General features: G+C 37.2%; 1 protein-coding gene across 16 annotated transcripts in view; it reads left to right on the plus strand.

The window, feature by feature from the left end:
• DOCK7 (dedicator of cytokinesis 7) overlaps positions 1-22,111 on the plus strand; it is a 163,560-nt gene that overhangs the window by 133,600 nt on the left and 7,849 nt on the right. For 10 of the 16 annotated variants that reach the window (XM_036448238.2, XM_036448243.2, XM_036448241.2 and 7 more), the window contains 8 exons: positions 1,972-2,115; positions 5,079-5,210; positions 6,745-6,759; positions 13,578-13,703; positions 14,971-15,060; positions 15,177-15,413; positions 17,950-18,093; positions 20,040-20,146. In XM_036448238.2, coding sequence (XP_036304131.1) covers positions 1,972-2,115; positions 5,079-5,210; positions 6,745-6,759; positions 13,578-13,703; positions 14,971-15,060; positions 15,177-15,413; positions 17,950-18,093; positions 20,040-20,146 — 995 coding nt within the window. Of the gene's footprint in view, positions 1-1,971; positions 2,116-5,078; positions 5,211-6,744; positions 6,760-13,568; positions 13,704-14,970; positions 15,061-15,176; positions 15,414-17,949; positions 18,094-20,039; positions 20,147-22,111 lie in introns of all 16 variants that reach the window. The other 6 variants (XM_036448239.2, XM_036448242.2, XM_036448247.2 and 3 more) reach the window with 2 other exon arrangements.

The following is a 22,111-nucleotide window of genomic DNA, read 5'->3' on the forward strand; positions in this document are numbered from 1 at the left end:
AATGGGCTGAACCGCTGACCTCTTGGAGGGAGGGGGGAGGGGTGAGCAGCAGTGGGAGCGGCTGCTGGCGAGGCCCAGAGAAAGAAATAGGGTGATCAGACCTTGCTTCTCTCTCTGGGCCTCGCCAGAAGCCAAGCCGCTCTCTTTCTCCCAGAGGTCAGCAGTTCAGCCCACTCGCCAGCAGCCTGGGGCTGTTATTGATCATCCCCGCCTCTAAGATCAAGCCCAGAGATAGGCCCAGAGATGCTGACTGGCGTAGATACTGACCAATCAGAACCAAATCTGGATGAATTGCAAAGAGCCAATGGCTGCCTAGGAGGCAGAGCTTTTGATGCTGACTGGCATAGAAACTGACTAATCAGAACCTACTCTGGGTGAACTGCAAAGGCAGAACCTAACGTGGGGCCTCAGGAGGAGTTTTAAGGGCAACAGTTGCTTGGTGTAAGGTGTAAGAAAGTGATTCAATTTTTTAATGACTGATTTGGCAGTATACTGCATATAGCTGGCTATCAGTCCAGATATAGAGATTATATATTTTTGTCTGCCAAGAGCATCTCCTTCTGATGAAAAAGACTTCCCCCGCCATTTAAGCAACCCTTTCCTATATAATCTATTTATACTAATAAAAGGGTAATATGCTAATTAGACCGGGTTGACCAACCATCTTCCAGATATCTGACTTCCTTCCAGACAAAGCCATGGTAGTAGGGGCTGAGGCAGATGCAGTTAGGGGCAATCAGGCTGGCAGGAGAGGGCAGTTAGGAATGAGATCAGGCTGGCAGAGGAGGGCAGTTGGGGGCAGGGCAGGCTTTCAGGGAAGGGCAGTTAGGGGTTGATCAGGCAGGCAGAGGCTTTTAGGGGCAATCAGACCAGCAGGGGAGAGCAGGTAGGGGTGAGATCAGGCTGGCAAGGGAGGCCAGTTAGAGGCAATCAGGCAGGCAGGCAGAGGCAGTTAGGGGCATTCAGGTAGGCAAGCAGAGAGGTTAGGGGTGATCAGGCAGACAGGACGGCAGGTAGGGCAAGGTAGGGGCGATTAGGCTGGCAGTGGGGCAAAATAGGAGTGATTAGGCAGACAGAGGGGTTAGAGGTGATCAGGCAGGCAGGTGAATGGTTAGGAGCCAGTTGTCCTGGGTTGCGACAGGGATGTTAGACCGGCAGTAGGATATCCCCTGAGGGGTTCCAGATTGGAGAGGGTGCAGGCCAGGCTGAGGAACCCCCATTTTGTGTACCAGGCCTACAGTGTCATATTAATATTTTACTTAGCCTATGATTTTTTAAAAATTTCTCACAATTTTTATTGATAGAAAAGTTTTCTTGTCACCTTGTCATTTTTAAAAAATATATATATTTTATTGATTTTTCACAGAGAGGAGGAGAGAGGGATAGAGAGCTAGAAACATCGATGAGAGAGAAACATAGACCAGCTGCCTCTTGCACACCCCCTATAGGGGATGTGCCCGCAACCAATGTACATGCCCTTGACCGTAATCGAAACTAGGACCTTTCAGTCCGCAGACCGATGTTCTACCGCTTAGCCAAACAGGTTTTGGCGTCACCTTGTCATTTTATTGTCATCTCCAAAATTACAAAAAGGTTTTGGAGATTTGTCTTTATCTGTGTATAGAATATCCTTAAAAAAAAATTTTTTTTATTGATTTCAGAGAGGGAAGAAGAGGGAAAGATAGAAACATCATTGATGAGAGAGAATCATTGATTGGCCGCCTCTTGCACCAATCTACAGGATCAAGCCTACAACACAGGCATGTGCCCTGACCAGGAATTCAACCATAATCTCCTGGTTCATAGGTCAATGCTCAACCATTGAGCCACACTAGCCGGGCTAATTACCCCCTTTTTTTTTTTTTTAACCTAAGCTGATAACTATATTTTATCTTAAATTATTTCTTCATATAAATCTTTTATGATAAGAAATTCCATTTCACAAACCTTTTCGATTTTTTTTCTCCCTAGAATATTTCATCTAATGTTTTAGAAGAGTCTGCAGTCTCAGATGATGTCGTATCTCCCGATGAAGAAGGCATCTGCTCTGGAAAGTACTTCACTGAGTCAGGACTTGTGGGATTGCTAGAGCAAGCAGCTGCTTCTTTCTCTATGGTAAATGACTCGTGCTCATTCTCTTTCCCCAGTTACATATCTTTGGATTATTAGTAATGTGTATATTTATTCTCTCTGCTTATGATCCTACTTTTCCTTTGCAATACTTTTCTCTGGGTACCTTAAGAACTATCTAGGAATAAATCTTCATCAATTTATTACTGCTTACTCTCCTTTCAGTCTTAATAATCTGTCACTTTTCGTGTTCTCTATTTGCTTGTTTATTGACCAACGCTTAATCTACAACAGATTTTTGTTGTTGTTTATAAAACTTTCACCACCAAACAGAAAAGAATTTTATAAACAAAAACAGAACAGAACAAAACAAGGACTCTGAATGATTTCAGTTCCCTGCTTGGATACACTGACAAGACCTGCTGGTTAGATGAAAGGGCGAATCTGTTTTTGAGTGTGTTGAGTGCTCAGGAAGATTATGGTTTCTCATCTCATTGGTTGCCTGGAGGTGTTAGGGGTCTGGAGCTCACATATCAGGAATTTCATGAACTACATTCTAGATCTCTGTGTGACCTACCCTACCTTACTTTAACCCCAATCCTGTCCCTCCACATCTGTATGTGAAAAATTTAAGTATTCATGTGGTTCTAGGATGGGATGTTTATCAAAGAAAGTTGAGAGAACTAGCTGAATCCCTTCTTTAACCATGGTGATAGGGTCACCTACTTCCTCTGACTTTTCTGCTGAGTGCTTAGTGTCCCAGCATCAAGGTTTAGGAGGCAGGGAGGTACATGTTAGGGTAAGATGGTATCTTGAGATAATACACAATGCTGCCCCAACTTCCCCATTGTACCACAATTAGGAATTGGTTATTTCTTCTCTTGACCTTACCCCTACCTTGCAATATATTGGTTAAGGGTATAGATTTAAAAGGCATACAGCCAGAATTCAAGTCCTGGCTCTGCCACCTTAGTAGTTAAATTACTTCAGGCACTAATTACTCAACCTATCAGTGCTTTACATTTCTTACCCATTGAATGCATCTAATACTAGTACCTACATCATAGGAATGTTGTCAGTATTAAATGAATTAATATATGTAATGTGGCTCCAGATTAGTAATAATGTGTGCTGAGCCACTGAGCAACACTAGCCGGCTGACTATCCTCGTCTGCATCGTAATGGCTCTTAGAACCAGGTAGTCTGAATATAATCATTCTTAGCTCAGCCAGTGGGGCTCAGTTGGTTGGAGCATCATCCCGTGCATGGAAAGGTTGCTGATTAGATTCTCAATCAGGGCATATACTTGTGTTTCAGGTTTGATCCCTGATCAGGACTCATATGGAAGGCAACTGATAACTCTCTCTCCCTCTCTCCCTTCTTTATCCCTCTCTCCCTCCTTTATCCGTCTCTCCCTCTCTCCCTTTCTCCCTTCTCTCTCCCTCTCTCCCTCTCCTCTCTCCCTTTTTCCCTTCTCTTTCCCTCTCACCCTCTCTCCCTCTCTCCCTCCTCTACCCTTCCTTCCTCTCTAAGCATGTCTTTGGGTAAGATTTAGAAGAAGAAGAATTTAAATAAATAAATAACTCTCAGAATGTTAGGTGTTGGTCCACTTTAAAAAATTTTTGTCTTTCATAACCTTGGATCTCTGCTCCATGAGTTTCAATATAATTGATCTGAACTAGCAGGGGAGGAAGGTTTTTTTTTGCTATTAATGGAATATTTTTATAAATATACACTGTGTGTATTAGTGTGTGTGTGTGTGTGTGTGTGTGTGTGTGTGTGTAATTTTAATAATCAAGTAGTGAATTCAGATTGTGGTACAATGACCTAATTACAGAATTTCTTTTTTAATAAATAGCATGTAATAATGAATTTCATTCTTTTTCAATTAATCTATTTAATCTTAATTAAAATAATTACTGAGGCATTTTAGTTACACTAAATCTATTTCACTCTTATAGCTATGTGACTGTTTAAACATATTCCTGTGTACTAACTAGAAAATATAAGAACCATATGTTTATTTCCTTGGGAAAATATATTTGCTGATTTGTGAGGCAATGGGAACTCTTTAGCTCTTGGAAAATCTTTCTTCCTTCACTATAGCTACCAACCCATGATTAAGGACAAGAGAATGGGAGAGTAGTACAAACACATTTTGTCCCTTACTTAGTATAACCAGAGTAACCCTTGGCCAACTGCTGGCCAACTAGCCACTAGTGGAATAAAATCTGAAAATCTGATGACATTTTCATGTTTTGTTATAAATCATTTGTTTTCCCAAAGGGGATTTCCTGTGCCAATTTAATATTTTGTAAAAGTTAAATAATTTTAGTTTCGTTGGAGGCCACAGGTTATCTGATAGTAATGTATCTGTGACCAATTTAATAATTGGATTTCTTTTATTTCTCTGCTCAGAATTAGTTTCTGCAAAAGTTTACCTGCAGCCGAAACCGGTTTGGCTTAATGGATAGAATGTCGGCCTGTGGACTGAAAGGTCCCAGGTTCTATTCCGGTCAAGGGCATGTACGTTGGTGGTGGGCACATCCCAAGTAGGGGGTGTGCAAGAGGCAAGCTGATCGATGATTCTCTCTCATCGATGTTTCTAACTCTATCCCTTTCTCTTCCTCTCTGTAAAAAAATCAATAAAATATATATATTTTAAAAAGTTTATCTGCATATACAAGTACACACACATATTTACCTTAGTGAAGTAATTACTGGGTAGATAGAAGCAGAATGTCCAATTCAAATTATATAGAAATATAAATATGCATGTGTGTGTTAAATGCACACACATATATATGCGTCTATATCCGTCTAGAGAAGATAATACATTGTGAAAAATTCTTCTATTAAGTTTAGTAAAATTAAAACTAGTATTGTTTGTTTTTATGTCCTATTGGAAAAGCTTCAGTTGGTATTGTAGCAGATATATTGTGAATTCATAAAGTGCAAATATTTACTTTCTTGTTGATGTAAAAGAAAGCAATATCTTATTCTTACAGGCTGGCATGTATGAAGCAGTTAATGAGGTGTACAAGGTACTTATTCCTATTCATGAAGCTAATCGGGATGCAAAGAAACTATCCACAATTCATGGTAAACTTCAAGAAGCATTCAGCAAAATTGTTCATCAGGTAATGATTGCAATTTCAAGCTTCTGTATAAATGAAGAAAACTGTCTAAAAACATTAGTGTTGCGTTGAATTGATGTCAAACTGGATCCCATGGAATGACCATTTTAATCAGGTTATAAATGAACGGTGTCAAAATGATGGTTCAGGACCAAAGCAAGGCTCATTAACAAAAAAATGAATTTACCTAAAGTAGATTAAGATCATTATAAGCTTCCCACTTAGCTTGTCTTTGTCGTGTTTTTTTATTTTTTGTGTTCCTTTTTAAAATGATAATTAGTTGCCAAATTTTTTTAATTGTGTGGTATTTTCTGTTTCACTGTGTGAGTTATAATTATGAATTTGATTTTTAAATTAATTTTTATTTCTAGGCTGCCAAAAAAGTTTTTTAAGTTAATTTTTTATTAAATGGTAAGAAAATTTAATAAACCCCTAATATTTTGTGATTTCAACTGGACTTAACTGTTTTATCCTAGATATTTCCATTTAATCATTCTTTGATATATTTCTAGTATGAAAATAATGAATAAAATGGTTGTCTTACATGTATTCAATAATAATAGTATAACTTCAATACTTGTTTATAGTTCATGGAATCCATATGTCACAAATATTAAAATCAAAATAAACTTAGTTTACAATTAGACTATTAGCAATTGCTGTCCCTAAAACTAAATCCTTGGCTCTATTTAAATACTCCATAATACCCTACTAAGCCTTTTCCTCTTCCACTTTACTGTTCCTTTCCTGTGCTACCCATGCTGTTATCTGCTACCGCCATCATCTAAGAAGGAAGTGAAATCTGAATATCCACTTCTATATTCAGTACTACTTCTTTATTGTCTGTCAGCTTGACTTCTTTCTTGCCCTTGACTAAGCTGTCCTAGATGAAATGATATAATCTAAAAACTTTAACAGTCTTAAAATAGAGCTGCTATACTGTTTTGCCAGGATTTTATTGTTGTCTGCTAAAATATTGAAATTGCAAAAGATTTACTAGTATTCATGTCCATAAGGAGGAGGGGGGTTTATATTCAATTATACATATACTGTCTAGGAGCCTTATTCCAGCTTCTAGAGCTGTAAACTGCAAATTACACAAGTCAGTTCTGGAACATCTAGAGCTAGTAAATTACAAGAAACTCGCATCCATGTGTACCAAAGACTAGTGAGCAAAATTGCAATTTCTATTTCAATTTACCCCAGGTAGTTCAGCTGAGTTTAGTTAGAGATCTAGTTTAGATACACAAATGAAATAAGCAGTAGGCTTTCTTTTCCCAAAATATGTACTTTCACTTTGAAAGTTTTTAAAGGGCAAAATTTTAGCTATTGGGTTTTGAACAAGCAACTTAATGAAATTATCAGAGGTCTTAAAAGTGAAAGAATGTGGTGTTTAAAAATATCCTAGTGCTATCAGTGGAGAAGAATTTATGATATATGGTGCCTTTCTTTATACTGCTGAACTTCCTTTGGGCTTTTTTTGTTCTTTTTAAACAATTTTTTTATGACCTGCCCTTTTTTACTTTTTATTATACAGAGTACTGGCTGGGAGGTAGGTAATGTTTTAGTTAGTTAAAGACACTAATAGATTGATTTGATCAGATTTCTTATGCCAATGCTTTGCCCACATGTGCTAGCTGTGGGCATTCTGTTGCTATCTGCTATCAACTGAATTCATTAACCAAAGAAATTTTGTTAAAATACTATAAGTTGTTTTTTTAATTTATTATTAAGAGGTGTAGGTAGTGCATGGAAATCCGTATTACACTAATGAGATTCTTTGGTAAATGAGCCACTTTGTCATCACTTTAGTTTGTTTTTATCCCTTGAAGCATTTTCTTTCATCAACATTTACACACAGATTTCTTTTTTTAACCATATTGTTTCACCTCATTTTACAGAGGTCGATTTATGTGTTATTGCTCAGAGGTGTAAATAAAAAATACTGTATTTCATCTGATCTAAGATGCCATCAATTGTAAGACATCTCATTAATTTACATGCACTTAAGAAAGAAAAAGAAACCTGTGTATTAAACCACAAAATCCTATCAGGTCAAAGATTAATGCCAACTACAGAGTTATGAAAATGTATGCAAAAACAATTGTGCATCTTAGAGTTGATGAAAGAATGTGTTAATTTGATCTTGAGTCACTTCACCTTGAGTATAAGCACTCCTGAAGAAAGAAATTCAATTTCATTGGGGGGAGGGATTATAAAGAGATTGAGAGAACTTGAAATTTAATTGACCTCATATTCTGATAGTGTTTGATAATTAATATTTAATGAAAACAATGTGTGCAGCCTTTTATGTATTAAGTGGTTAGGCTCATGAAAGCTATATCAAATCTTAAAATGCCAGGAAGAAATGAATTACCATCATTTTAAATTTTTATGTAAAGGAAAGAATTCTATAAAATACATTTTAATTTATTTTGATGAGATAAAAAGCAAAATATTAATCAAATTTATTTAAAGCGAGGTGTATTTGCAAAGTTGTCTGCTTTAACTTCTCACTTCGTAGTTATGTTCATGTTGACTAAACAGCTTAGGCTTTCTGTTTGGTTTTGGTATTGCAGTCCTTGTTTTGGGATCCAAATAGAAAACCTTAGCAATAAATGTTATTACTGTATTTTCTTCCATTTCTGAATTGATTCCTAACTTTTTTTTTGTACTTTTGCACCTACCTTAATTCTCCAGATGAAATGTGTATGACCTTATTAATATTTAGTACATAATCCCTCATTTCTGTGGCTTAATTAAGACATATGAGGACTTGCCATGGTTATCTATGAGGGATAATGTTCCTTATGGATTTCCTATCGTGAAATGGAATTAGCTGAAAAGTAAGCATAAAGGCTATATAGAAACCTCTGAGCAGTTTACTAGTCAGCTTGATGCTAAATCGACCCCTGAAAGGTATAATTTTCACTGGTTATGACATTAATATCATTCTGTCATCATGTTTATTGCATGGTAAAAGTCACACAGGCTTTATTTTCTTGTTTATATCTTGTTACTGCCTTTCACTGGACCTTTAGCTTTGTAGCTTCTAAAATTGTTGCACGCTTGTTTTTTGCTTTTTCCTTGTAAAACTTAAATGAATGCTTGCATTAAAAAAAAAAAAATGTGTTTGCTACCATTTGCTGCTTGTTTGTTTTGAAATTTCCTTAATTAAAATGCCTTCTGTTTTCTCTTCTCTCTTGCCCCTGGTTGCTGACCCTACTCCCTACTTTTACTATTGTCTATTGTGGTAAGTTCCTATCTTGTGAATATTTTTCTTTTTTACTCAGAAAACTTCAGTAATTTCATTTTTTTTTCTATAAAACTGTGTTTTCTAGCTAATTTCCTAGTATTTTCAAAGAACTCTCACTGGGTTGAAATTTAGTAAGGATAATTTATACATTATAGAATGATTCTTTGACTCAGAGGAAAAGCCTTTTGCACTTAAATATATGCATTGTTTTTCATTTTTCTTATTCTCCTTGATTTGGTATAAATTGTTTGAGTTGGTAAAGCTTTTGGGGGATGTGTGTTCGGGTTTGTGTATGTATATAAATGGTAATTCTAAAACTTGACACTTATTAGTAAAGTATTTACCATGCAAAATAACCAATCATAAACCCTTTATGAATCAAGGTGACTGTTAATCTGCTGTCCAGTTTCAGTACCTCGCTGGCTGTTTGCTGTTCACTTTTATTTTTTCTTTTCCTACATCTATTTTTTTTTAAATAATAGGAAATACAATGTGCTTTAATCATTTCTTATTGCATTTTAAATTGTTTTTATTTAAAAAGAGAAATGTTGAGTTTCTGTTTGGATATTTTTATAACCACCTCATATATTATATGTGCATTTCATTTTTAAAAGATATCTTTACCAAATAGTGATCAATTTATATTAAAAATAGGTCATTTGTATTCATAGTAGAATATAGTTGTAAGGTAGAGAACGACAAAATATAGGAAGAGAAGTACCACATAATTACTCAAGGAAATTCTCAAAAATTCTCAGGGAAAACAAGAGAAGTCTCAAATGGTATATATATTTATGTTCTAGTTTTTGTATACCAGTATATATAGAGTATGGGGAATAGATAGCCTAATTAAGAACTTGGACTAAGGTGTCAAATATATTGAGATTTAACCCCCATCTCCACCACAGTATGGTCTCCAAATGTGACCTTGGGCAAGTTACTTTCCCTTTTCCTAAAATAAGGGAGGAAAGAATGGTACCTTACTCAAAATTGAGATAAAAATTGACATACTTCATATAAAGTGGATAGCCAGTGTCTAGCACACACTAAGTAGTCAAAAATGTTGGAGATTATTGTTTTTGTTGTACTATATTCATTATCATCATTATTTGTACCATTACTTGAAATCCTAACACAATTTGGTTAATAAAATCTAAGAGGTGTTAATGTCCCCAAATTGAGATCTGTGACTAAATAAACTGATAAAAGTATGTAAGTGTTCTCTCTCTTTAAGTATGTTACTTTAATGTTACTTTTTTTTTTAAAGGTTTTTTAAAATTGATTTAGAGAGAGAGAAACATCGAAATTAGAACATAACATTGTTTGGCTGCCTCCTGCACACCTCCTAGTAGGGATTGAAGCCACAATCCGGGCGTGTGCCCTAACTGGTAATCAGACTGGCAATCTTTTGATACATGGGATGACGCCCAACCAACTGAGCCACACTGGCCAGGGCAGTGTGATCTCTTAAGAGGAACAGATCTAATAGAAGGGAACTACCACTGTGTGAAATACTGGTATGCCTTGATGGAAATCAGTTAACTTGAAGGAAATAGAGGGGGTAACAATTGAGTAAGGATAAAAGAAGTTATAGAAGTGATGTCATTGTAGAAATATATAACCAGCCTAACAGAATCTTTCTTATAAAATACAGATTTAAGATATATTTCTCGCCAAGACCTGTTTGGCTCAATGGATAGAGCGTTGGCCTGCAGACAAGGGCATGTATTTTGGTTGTGGGCACGTCCCCAGCGGGGGGTGTGTAAGAGGCAGCTGATCGATGATTCTCTCTTCGATGTTTCTAGCTCTCTATCTCTCTTCCTTCCTCTCTCTGTAAAAAATCAATAAAATATATTTTTTTAAAACAAAAACTTCTGTATTAAAAAAAAAGATATATTTCTCATAAGAAATTCCAACCATTAGAGAAATGGATAGATGAGTAGATGGATTTCCTTGTCTGGGACATTTTCATCAACCAAAAGATTGTGCAAGCCAATAAGTAGAACTGCTAAGAAAGAATAAGTTGAAGTATGTGGGAAGTCCAAGAGAGTTCATATCAGTAAAGGAAGATTATGTTAGAAAATCATACGCTAGGTTTAAGAAAAGTGGATTTTTATTTTTCAAATTCAAAGGAAAACAGTTATTCTGTGGTCCAAAACTCTGGAGAGAAAATAAAGATGGAAGTGACGTTTTTCCTGAAGATAAAGCTATGTGTTAATGTTTTCATGAGCCTGATAGCATCAGTGGTTTGACACTGGAGAACTCTTAAGTTGAAAATAAATTTACTCCGAGACCGGTTTGGTTCAATGGATAGAGTGTCGGCTTGGGGACTGAAGGGTCCCGGGTTCGATTCCGGTCAAGGGCATGTGCCTTGGTTGCGGGCATATCCCCAGAAGGGGGTGTGCAAGAGGCTGCTGATCGATGACTCTCTCTCATCGATGTTTCTAACTATCTCTTTCCCTTCTTCTCTGTACAAAATCAATAAAATATATTAAAAAATAATAATAATAAAAAATAAATTTACTGATTGGGGAGTTGCAGGGGGGATGGCAATGAGGAAGAAAAGAGGGATCTAGGTAATACTTTCAACAATATATTTTTTTAAACAGAAAGAAAGTAAATTTACTCAGACTCTTAATTTTCCTACCTCTGTTGCTCCCTCCTTCACTTTAGTATGCACACATTCATTTTTAATTCCAGCAACTCCATATAGTTAGCCCTTAATTCTGCGTCAGTCACACTGGCCACCTTCCTGTTCTCTGAACACATTAGGTAGGCACCTGCCCTTGGGCCTTTGCACTGGCTCTTTCCTCTGCCTGGAATACACTTCCCCCAGAGATCCACATGAATAACTCACTTTCTTCATGTCTTTGTTCATTGATTTATCACAAATGTCTAGGATAGTTTTTGACACATAGGAGGCACTCAAATATGTGAATGGATGGTTTCCCTTACAGACATTCTGTTTCATGATTTTCCCTCTTTGTCCGCTAGCATGTCCTTTTCTCCTCCCACAATCCAGTGTTCATTCTCAAATTGTAGAACCCTGACTGTGTTATCCCTTTTGTGACCTGGCTCCAAAAGGATTAATATTTTTTGGTACAACTTTTTAGCACATAACCCTTCATATTGTAATTATTTTAATACATTTTTTACTCTCTTGAGGAGCCAAATTGTATTTTTATGTTCCTGTTACTGATGAATAGTGGCTAACACATCATAAGCACTCAATGTCTTTCTTTGAACTGGATTTTATTATGGAAAGTAAAGAAAGAGTTTAAATGGTTGCTCATAGTTCAATTTTAAAGTTAGCATTAATAATATTCAAGTCCAGATCCAGGGAGGCAGTGAGCCTCATTGATAACAGTATTAGATTTATTTCTGAGGCACAACGCTTTAAAAAAGATGGCATTGAAAAAAACAAATAAAATGCACACAGGATAGTGATTACTCTCATATGGAAAGTATAGCTAAAGGAAATAAATTTTAATAGCTGTCTTCAAATATATAAAAGGCCAAAATCATCATATTGAAGATTTGAAATAGTATCTTAAATTGGAAACCTCTCAGAGGAGTACAGCCAGAATAACAATATTTTAATATTTGTTGGAATTTTCATGTATATAATGTTTTGAAAAATAATCACAAGTCATTCATTTTTTAAAATAATTTTTATTTCCCATGCACTGTTTTCTTTGTTCCTTAATTATGTCAAAATTTGCTATTATTATATTATTCCATTAGCAAGTTGATAATTTTTATCAGAATTTTTGTTGAATACATTTAATCTATCTGGAAAGATTTCCTTTGGTATAGAAATCAGTTAATTTTTTACGTCTGTTAAATTTTGAAATGAAATAACTTGTGGAAAAAATTTAAATTAGAAACCTCACATTTATTTGGCTCCAAAGTCTTTTTAAAAAAACTTTAAATCTTGACAAAAATGTGAGGTATTTTAATATGTACCTTTTTTTTAATTATAAAACTGATAAATTAAGGATCAGACTTTTCCATTTTGATTGATTATCTGTGACATTTGTGATTTATTTTACATGCCCTTTGCCTTTATAGTAAGAACTCAATATAGGAAAAATAAGTATGGGACACATTAGGGTTAAATATTTATGTGTGCTGTGTATGTAGGAGCCACCACAAAATCCTAAAATATCTTTGTATCTAAATTGAAAGAATTGCATAGAAAGCTTCCAACTATTTTATCTTTATTGAAGGAATTTGTTTCCAAATGCTCTGTGTAAAAGTGACTGTAATGTACTTCATACCTGAAATTAATGTGTGGTTAATGTATGAAGTGAGTGGTTTGAGGACTGACAAATAACTACGTAACTCCTATCAATTTTTTCCCCCTTTTAGCTTTCCGTTTTACATTTTTCCTTTTCTATTTCATTTTTAGTTACTCATCCAAATATTTTTATCAGCACAGGTCTACTGATTATAAATGTTTTGCTTTAATGCTTCTGGATGGTCTTGGCATTTACTGATTGACTGCTCTATGCCCAGTGCTATACTTGGCTCCTAACTTTTATTATCTAATTTATTATATTTAGAGATTATATAAGGCTGTTAACTAAAAATGTTAGTGTTTTTATGTAGTATGCTCTAATTTCAGAACAGTTAAGACACAGTCCATATCATACTGAACATCTTTTCTTGCAATAAGGAAAATAAGTGAATTTATTTCAAGTGTATGGACTTAAAACATAAACCAATGTGAAGTAGTCACTTGGTACAAATGTTAAAAAGCATATATCATGTGTGGGGAGGGAGTGAGGGGAGCAAAAAAAAATCAATAAAATATATTTTAAAAAATAAAAAATAAAATAAAATAGAAAAGGAAAAAAAAAAGCATATATCATGTGTGATTTATTCAGTTGGTGAAAGGCCAGTTCTATAATGTTATTTGTTAGAAATATTGAAAGAGGAAAAGTTATTGCTTTGTTTTTATCTTCATTTGGGAAATAACAAAGTATTGTAATTTTTAATTAAAACTTTTTGCAGTGTTTTGGGAATTTTATATTATAGTAATTAAGCATAATGTCAAAAACAAAAAGACTTTGTATTAAAGTTTCTTTATTTTCCTAAACTAGGATGGGAAGCGGATGTTTGGCACCTATTTTCGTGTTGGTTTTTATGGAACCAAGTTTGGGGATTTGGATGAACAGGAATTTGTTTACAAGGAGCCTGCAATAACCAAACTTGCAGAGATATCTCACAGACTGGAGGTGAATGCTGTCGTGGTTCATACAATGTCATCTTTAATTCCCAATGAGAGTAGACTTTCAGATCCAAATCTAATCTTCTGATAATACACATCATGCCAAATAAACTGTCCTTTAGAGTACAAGGAATTATCTTTTCTGCTATCATTTTGCTTTCCAACCTTTCTCTATTCTTATCACTCAAAGTGTGGTTCAGCGACCAGAAGCACTGGCATCAGCTGGGAGATTGCTTGGAAGGCAGAGTCTCAGGCTCTGACCCAGGCTTTCCTAATAATAATCTGCATTTTAACCAGATCCTAGGTGACTTGTATTCACTTAAGAGTTTGAGAAACATTGCTCGCGGCTTGTTTTTATTCTCAACAAAATTGTTAATTTTTTGAATGTTTTATTCTTATTTATGCTCGATCCGGTAGCCATTTCTGTTGGGATTATTGATGACTTTACTGGTATCGATTTCTGTAAATTGGCTTAAACTGTGACTTAATTCTAAGTCATAGTTTAAGAGGCTAGGTAAGTCTTGGGAAATATGGAGACAGTGTTCCTCAAATTTAATCATAAAAATTACCTTTGGGGGAAGAGTAGGGTTTCTCCTTTGAAGATTCAGATTTAATTTTTTCTTTTGAATAGCTCCATTCATTGCCCATGCTGCTACTCAGTGTCATATGGAAAAGTCACTGCATTCTTGACCCAGGGTTGCCTTTTCAAAATCTAAACCTAAGTAAAACTTCATCAAGTTAGTGCTTTTATTTGAAATTCTAGAGCATTGCATGTAATCATTCATAAAATTGAATGCTTCTTCATTGACCCATGTCCGCAAGAAATCAGGCCACATCAGATACAATAAAAGACCTAGGGGGGCAATGTTAAAATATGTACACAAATAATAATTTAACAAAAATATGTAAAAAAAAAAAAAAAAAAAAGTAAGATCTATAAATCAAAGATACTGAGTTTCTTTTGTTTTTGCTTTCTGTCCTTTTTTGTATTTCTTGAGGACCTATTGTGAAAACCTGAATTTTTATTGAAGAAAGACTGTTGTTTTCTTCCGCTTTGTGTTATTTTAAAAAAGTAAATGGAAATAATATCACATAAATATGGACTGAGACTGGGCTAATTTGTAGGCTAAATATAATTTCCTTTGTAATTATTAACATGGTTGTACATAAGCTTACTAAATGGCCTAACCTTGCTCAGGAGTCTCCTTCAGAGGCCTTCTCTAGTCTATAATACTGTAAGCATCATGTGAAAGATTTCTTTTTCTTTCTTGTAGGGATTTTATGGAGAAAGATTTGGAGAGGATGTGGTTGAAGTAATCAAGGATTCTAATCCTGTAGACAAGTGTAAATTAGATCCTAACAAGGTATGGTTGCTTAAACTGTATGATATGTAGACATGTTTTTGAGACTGTGATGTTGTTGGAGAGAGACTGTGTAATGATTTATCAGTGAGAAAACGAATGACTTTTTCCTTTCCCAGGCATATATTCAGATTACCTATGTGGAGCCGTACTTTGACACATATGAGATGAAGGACAGAATCACATATTTTGACAAAAATTATAATCTTCGCCGTTTCATGTACTGTACACCCTTCACTTTAGATGGTCGTGCCCATGGGGAACTTCATGAACAATTCAAACGGAAGACCATACTGACCACTTCTCATGCTTTTCCTTATATTAAGACAAGGGTCAATGTTACTCACAAAGAGGAGGTAAGTTCACAAATGAGGAAACAGAACTGGTGAAATTAATACATTGGAGCCATGTGAGAACAGTGTGGATATGCCTTTATATACCACCCCTCATGTGGTAGCATACTAGAACTTGATCCATTTTTTAAGTTACTTACTTTAAGCTTCTTTTCTAAGTCCCTAGTTCACACTCAGCCTTTACTTAGGTGATTTTTTTTTTAAATAAATTTTTATTGTTCATATTATTACAAATGTTCCTTTCCCCCCTTTCCCACCCCACCCTCTGCCCTTTCCCCACTCCCCATTGTCCTCATCCATAGGTGCACAGTTTATGTTCAGTCTCTTCCCACATCCCCCTCGCCCCTTTTCCCCAAGAATAAACAGTTCACTCCCCTTCCATACCTCTGATTTTATTGTATTCAACAGTTAATATTGTTCCTCAGATTTTTTTTTTTTTTTAGTTTCCTTGGTTTTTAGATTCACTTGTTGATAGTTACGTATTTGTTGTTCATAATTTTTACCTTTGTTTACTTTCTCTTCTGAAAGAACCCCCTTCAGCAATTCATATAATTCTGGTTTGGTGGTGATGAACTCCTTTAGCTTTTTTTTTTATTAGTGAAGCTCTTTATCTGACCTTCGAATCTGAGTGATAGCTTTGCTGGATAGATTATCTTTGGCTGTAGGTTCTTGCTATTCATCACCTTGAATATTTCTTGCCATTCCCGTCTGGCCTGCATGGTTTCTGTTGAGAAATCAGCTGACAATCGTATAGGTGCTCCTTTATAGGTAACTACCTTCTTTGCTCTTGCTGCTTTTAATATTCTCTCTTTGTCTTTTGCTCTTGGAATCTTAATTATGATTTGTCTTGGTGTGGTCCTCTTTGGATTCCTTTTGTTTGGAGTTCTGTGCGCTTCCTGGACTTGTAAGTCTAATTCTTTCATCAGGTGGGGAAAGTTTTCTGTCACTATTTCTTTCAGTATGTTTTCGATATCTTGCTCTCTCTCATCTTCTGGGACCCCCATAATTCTGATTGATTTTTTTTTTAATATATTTTTATTGATTTTTTTTTTTTAACAGAGAGGAAGGGAGAGAGATAGAGAGTCAGAAACATGGATGAGAGAGAGTCATCGACCAGCTGCCTCCTGCACACCCCCACTGGGGATGTGCCTGCAACCAAGGTACATGCCCTTGACCGGAATCGAACCTGGGACCGTTCAGTTTGCAAGCCAACGCTCTACCACTGAGCCAAACTGGTTTTGGCTACTTAGGTGATTTTTTATTAAGGCATCCTAAGTTTGGGATTTTATTATTACACTAGAGGCCTGGTGTAAGAAATTTGTGCACAGGGTGAGGAGAGTGTATCTCAGCCCAGCCTGCATCCTCTCAAATCTGGGATCCCTCTCACAATCCAGGACAGCTGGCTTCCAACTGCTCACCTGCCTGCCTTCCTGATTGCCCCTAACCGCTTCTGCCTGCTAGCCTGATCACCCCCTAACCACTCTTATGCCAGTTTGATTGATGTCTAACTGCTCCTCTGCCAATCTGTTTGCCCCCAACTTCCTTCCTCTGCCGGCTTGGTTATCCCTAATGGACCTCCCCTGTAGGCATGATTGCCCACAACTGCCCTCCCTTGCAGGCCTGGTCCCTCCCACCTACTCCCTTGCTAGCCTGATCGCTCACAACTGCCTTTTCTTGCAGACCTGGTCCCTCCTAACTGCCCTCCCCTCCTGGCCATCTTGTGTCCACATGGGGGCAGCCATCTTGTGTGTTGTAGTGATAGTCAATCTGCATATTACTCCTTTATTAGATAGGATAGAGGCCTGGTGCACAGGTGGGGGCCAGCTGGGTTGCCCTGAAGGGTGTCCCAGATCAGGGTGGGGGTTCCTTTGGAGCGTGGGGTGGCCTGGGCAAGGGGCCTGTGATGGTTTGCAGGCCAGTCACGCCCCCCAGTGACCCAATAAAAACCCTGTGTCGGATTTATTTATCTTCTACAATTGAAACTTTGTAGTCAGGAGCAGAGCCAAGCTTTCTTCTCGCTCTGGTAGCCATTTCTGTTGGGATTTATTTATCTTCTATAATTGAAACTTTGTAGTTTTAAGTGGAGTCCAAAGCAGGCCAGGGCTACAGAAGCTTGGCTTCTTCCATTGCCATGGGAAACCCTAGCATCCTGCTTTCTCCAGCTCCATAGCTGCTGCCATTTCTGTTGGGATTTATGGATCTTCTATAGTTGAAATTTTGTAGCCTTAAGCAGAGGCCTGGGCCCGCCAGGGTATATGGAAAGCTTGGCTTCCATCGCTGGGGACACCCAACCTTCCCTCCTACTCTCTCTGTGGCCATAACCATCGTGGTTGGGTTAATTTGCATACTTGCTTCTGATTGGCTGGTGGACATGGCTTGTGGGTGTAGTAGAGTGATGGTTGATTTGCATATTACTCTTTTATTAGATAGGATGACAATTTACAATTGGTCTCCACTTTTTTTATTAATTGATTATATATAAAGCTCTTTAAATAATTTTCTATCAGTACACTGACCTAACAGATGTTATTTCATCCAGATCATCTTAACACCAATTGAAGTTGCTATTGAAGACATGCAGAAAAAGACACAGGAGTTGGCATTTGCAACACATCAGGATCCAGCAGATCCCAAAATGCTTCAGATGGTGCTCCAGGGTTCTGTGGGCACAACTGTGAATCAGGTTGGTGCTTTCTGCTGGCACTGTTTAAGTTATGAATGCAATTTGGAGTGATTTTATCATTATACTAGAGGCCCGGTGCATAAATTTGTGCATATGTGGGATCTGGCCAGCCCATCCCAATCAGGGATAGAGGGGGAAAATCGGGGGCTGGACCATCCAGGAGGAGGGGCTGGGGGAGTTGGCCAGTGGCAGTGTGTGTCATAGCAATCGGTCTTTCTGGTCACTTGGCTTCTATATATATAGATTTTACAAAGATTACAAATAAGTTCCAAATTAAGTGAAAAAGATGTTAAAACTGGTCACAAAAGACACTGAAAGTATAAATATGAAGGTAAACTGGGAAAAGTTTTTAGTATCATCTCAATGGTAAATATTTTCACTCCTGCCTTCTACCCTGCCTAGATTTTTCTATCTGCCTGTTCTTAAACATTCCATTAAGAAGGAGTTAGGCCCTAGCCAGTTTGGCTCAGCGGATAGAGTACCGGCCTACAGACTGAAGGATCTCGGGTTCAATTCTGGTCAAGGGCACCTACCTCAGTTGTAGGCTCCTCCCCAGACTGGACCCTAGTCAGAGTTTGTGCAGGAAGCAACCAATCAATGTGTGTATCTCATGTTGATATTTCTATCAGAATTTCCCTCTCTTCTACTCTCTTTAAAAGATCAATGGAAAAATATCCTCAGGTGAGAATTAAAAAGAAGAAGGAGGAGGAGGAGGAGGAATTGGTTCGCTTAGAATAGACTTTCCTTTTTGTACTAAAAAAATGTGCTCAAAAAGGAAGGTTCATTTTCAGAGCTATGTACATGCATGTGAATGCTTACTCTTTTTCATATTTCCTGATGTTATTTCCTCCAGATTGCCACACTGAACTGTGAGGAGTAAATAAGTAATGTGGAATCATTTTGAAATTTTAATAATATATATATACACAAAAGAGTACTGTTGGTTTGTCACATGTAGATTAGAAGGCATTCCATTGTCTCTCTGATGATGATTAGGGAATATTCCAAGGTAAGAGGAAATCCAGACAGGCTTCAAGTAAGATTTCATATAATATGTCTTATACTATTTTTTCTTTATATTTTTATTGATTTCACAAAGGAAAGAAGAGGGAAAGAGAAATAGAAGCATCAATAATGAGAAAGAATCATTGATAAGCTGCCTCCTACACAACCCTGCTTGGGATTGAGCCCACAACCTGGTCATGTACCCTGACCGGGAATTGAACCAAGGCCTCCTGGTTCATAAGTTGATGCTTAACCACTGAGCCACATCAGTTGGGCTGTCTTACCCTATTTTTTAGGTTTAAGGAATAAAGCCAAAAAAGCAAACATTTTTTTAATATATTTTTTTATTGATTTTTTTTCAGAGAGGAAGAGAGAGGAATAGAGAGTTAGAAACATCGATGAGAGAGAATCATTTATCAGCTGCCTCCTGCACACCCCCTACTGACGATGTGCCCACAACCAAGGTACATGCCCTTTGACCGGAATCGAACCTGGGACCTTTCAGTCCACAGGCCGACACTCTATCCACTGAGCCAAACTGGTTTCAGCGAGAAGCAAACATTTTAAGACCTTTAACCCCTTAAAACACAATATTTGGAGATCTTAGCTCCAAATAATATAACTTGCAAAAGATTATCTTCTTTAATTTACAGTGTTGGGAACAGATTTTGAATGTAGAGGAAATGTTTCAGGAAATCAAGTCTAATAATCTGAATTAACAATTGATTGCTAGTAGCCCAAGAATTTAATTTAAATTTTGTCGGCAAGAATATAGACTTGACATTAGGAAAAACTAAAAACATATGACCAGATCCTGTCACATGTACATATGCATTAAGCTTAGATGCAGCCATTTTAGTGGTAAGAAAAATCATTCAGGTAGCTTCTATCTCTGATTTTAGAGAAGACAAAACACACCTCTTGTTTTTCTTATTTTACAGGGGCCTTTGGAAGTTGCTCAGGTTTTCCTATCTGAAATACCCAGTGACCCAAAACTCTTCAGACATCATAATAAACTGCGACTCTGCTTTAAAGATTTTACTAAAAGGTATTCAAGGCTTCCTACATAAAGCTCTTCAAATTGAGAATGTCTAAAACCACACTGTAAAATAAGTGTCTTAAGGAATAACTGAAAAGAGAAAATATAGAAAAGTGATTCATAATGAAAAAATAGTTGCGTATTTCTTCATTTACTGACATCTTTTAAATGTTTTCTTTTTTTATTTAATTTTTTATTTTTATTTTTATTTTTAAGTAAATTTTTATTGTTCATATTATTACAAATGTTCCTTCCCCGCCCCCCCTCCATTGCTCTCCTCCACCAGGTTCCCATTCCACCCTCTGCCCTTTCCCCACACCCCATTGTCCTCATCCATAGATGCACAGTTTATGTTCAGTCTTTTCCCACATCCCTCTCTCTCCTTTTCCCCAAGAATCGTCAGTTTACTCCCCTTCCATACCTCTGATTCTATTATATTCACCAGTAAATATTGTTCATCAGATTTTTTTTTAATTTCCTTGGTTTTTAGATTCACTAGTTGATAGTTATGTATTTGTTGTTCATAATTTTTATCTTTATTTACTTTCTCTTCTGAAAGAACCCCCTTCAGCAATTCATATAATTCTGATTTGGTGGTGATGAATTCCTTTAGCTTTTTTTTATTAGTGAAGCTCTTTATCTGGCCTTCGATTCTGAGTGATAGCTTTGCTGGGTAGATTATCTTTGGCTGTAAATTCTTACTATTCATCACCTTGAATATTTCTTGCCATTCCCGTCTGGCCTGCATGGTTTCTGTTGAGAAATCAGCTGACAATCGTATAGGTGCTCCTTTATAGGTAACTACCTTCTTTGCTCTTGCTTCTTTTAATATTCTCTCTTTGTCTTTTGCTCTTGGAATCTTAATTATGATTTGTCTTGGTGTGGTCCTCTTTGGATTCCTTTTGTTTGGAGTTCTGTGCGCTTCCTGGACTTGTAAGTCTAATTCTTTCACCAGATGGGGGAAGTTTTCTGTCACTATTTCATTCAATATGTTTTCGATATCTTGCTCTCTCTAATCTTCTGTGACCACCATAATTCTGATGTTGGTTCACTTGAAGTTGTCCCAGAGGTTTCTTACATCATCTTCAATTTTCTGGATTCTCTTGCCTTCTTGCTTCTGTGGAGGAGTGTCTTCTGGCTCTTTATGTTCCAAATCTTTGACTTGATTCTTGCGATCTTCCATTCTGTTTTTAGGACTCTGTATAATATTTTTTATTTCAGACAATGTATTCTTTATTTCTTGTTGATCCCTTATCATTTCTCATTGATTCCTTATTAATTCTAGATCCCTTTTCATATCCTCACAGGTCTTATCGACCTTTTCTAGGAAATTCTTGAAAAACCTTATAAGCATAGATTTGAACTCTATATCCAGTCGCTTTTTGTCCTCTATTTCTTTCGTTTGTGATCTATTTCATCTCGGCATTTTCGCAGCTTCCCTGATGGGGCGGAGTTTCAGGGTGGAGCCTACAGCCTTGGCTTCCGTCAGTCCCGCCCTATGTGACTCCTGAGTCTCAGTATTCCTCAGGGTCCTTCGGTACTCGCTGCAAGCCCCTCTGAGAGAAAGGTGCCCTTGATTTTCGCCTGCTACCAAACAGTCTAGGCTCTTCCCCAATGAGCCCGGAACTGGGGTTCAGTTCAGTTGGAAGTGGGATTGGAGGTGGTGTTGAGAGCAATCTGGAGCCCCAGTTTCCTTCCCGCCAGAGCAATTCCATGGCACAGCCAACCATCCCTTCTCTGCGCGCCTCCGGGACCTCCTTTTGCCGCTCCCCCGGGGTTCTGCCTTACAGCCCAGCTCCCTATGGATGAGCCTGGGTCCGCGGGGTCTGGCCTAGAACTGGGGTTCAGCGCTGTCGGGTCTAGGGTTCAGCACAGTCGGAGCTTTTATCTCCTTCCCGCTAGGGAATGCCAGCCAGGCACTCAGCCGCCCTCCTCTCAGGCTCCGTCCTCTCTGCGCGCACCTTGTATCTCCAT

The sequence above is a fragment of the Pipistrellus kuhlii genome, unplaced genomic scaffold, assembly GCF_014108245.1.
Source record: "Pipistrellus kuhlii isolate mPipKuh1 unplaced genomic scaffold, mPipKuh1.p scaffold_m20_p_2, whole genome shotgun sequence".
Taxonomy (NCBI): domain Eukaryota; kingdom Metazoa; phylum Chordata; class Mammalia; order Chiroptera; family Vespertilionidae; genus Pipistrellus; species Pipistrellus kuhlii.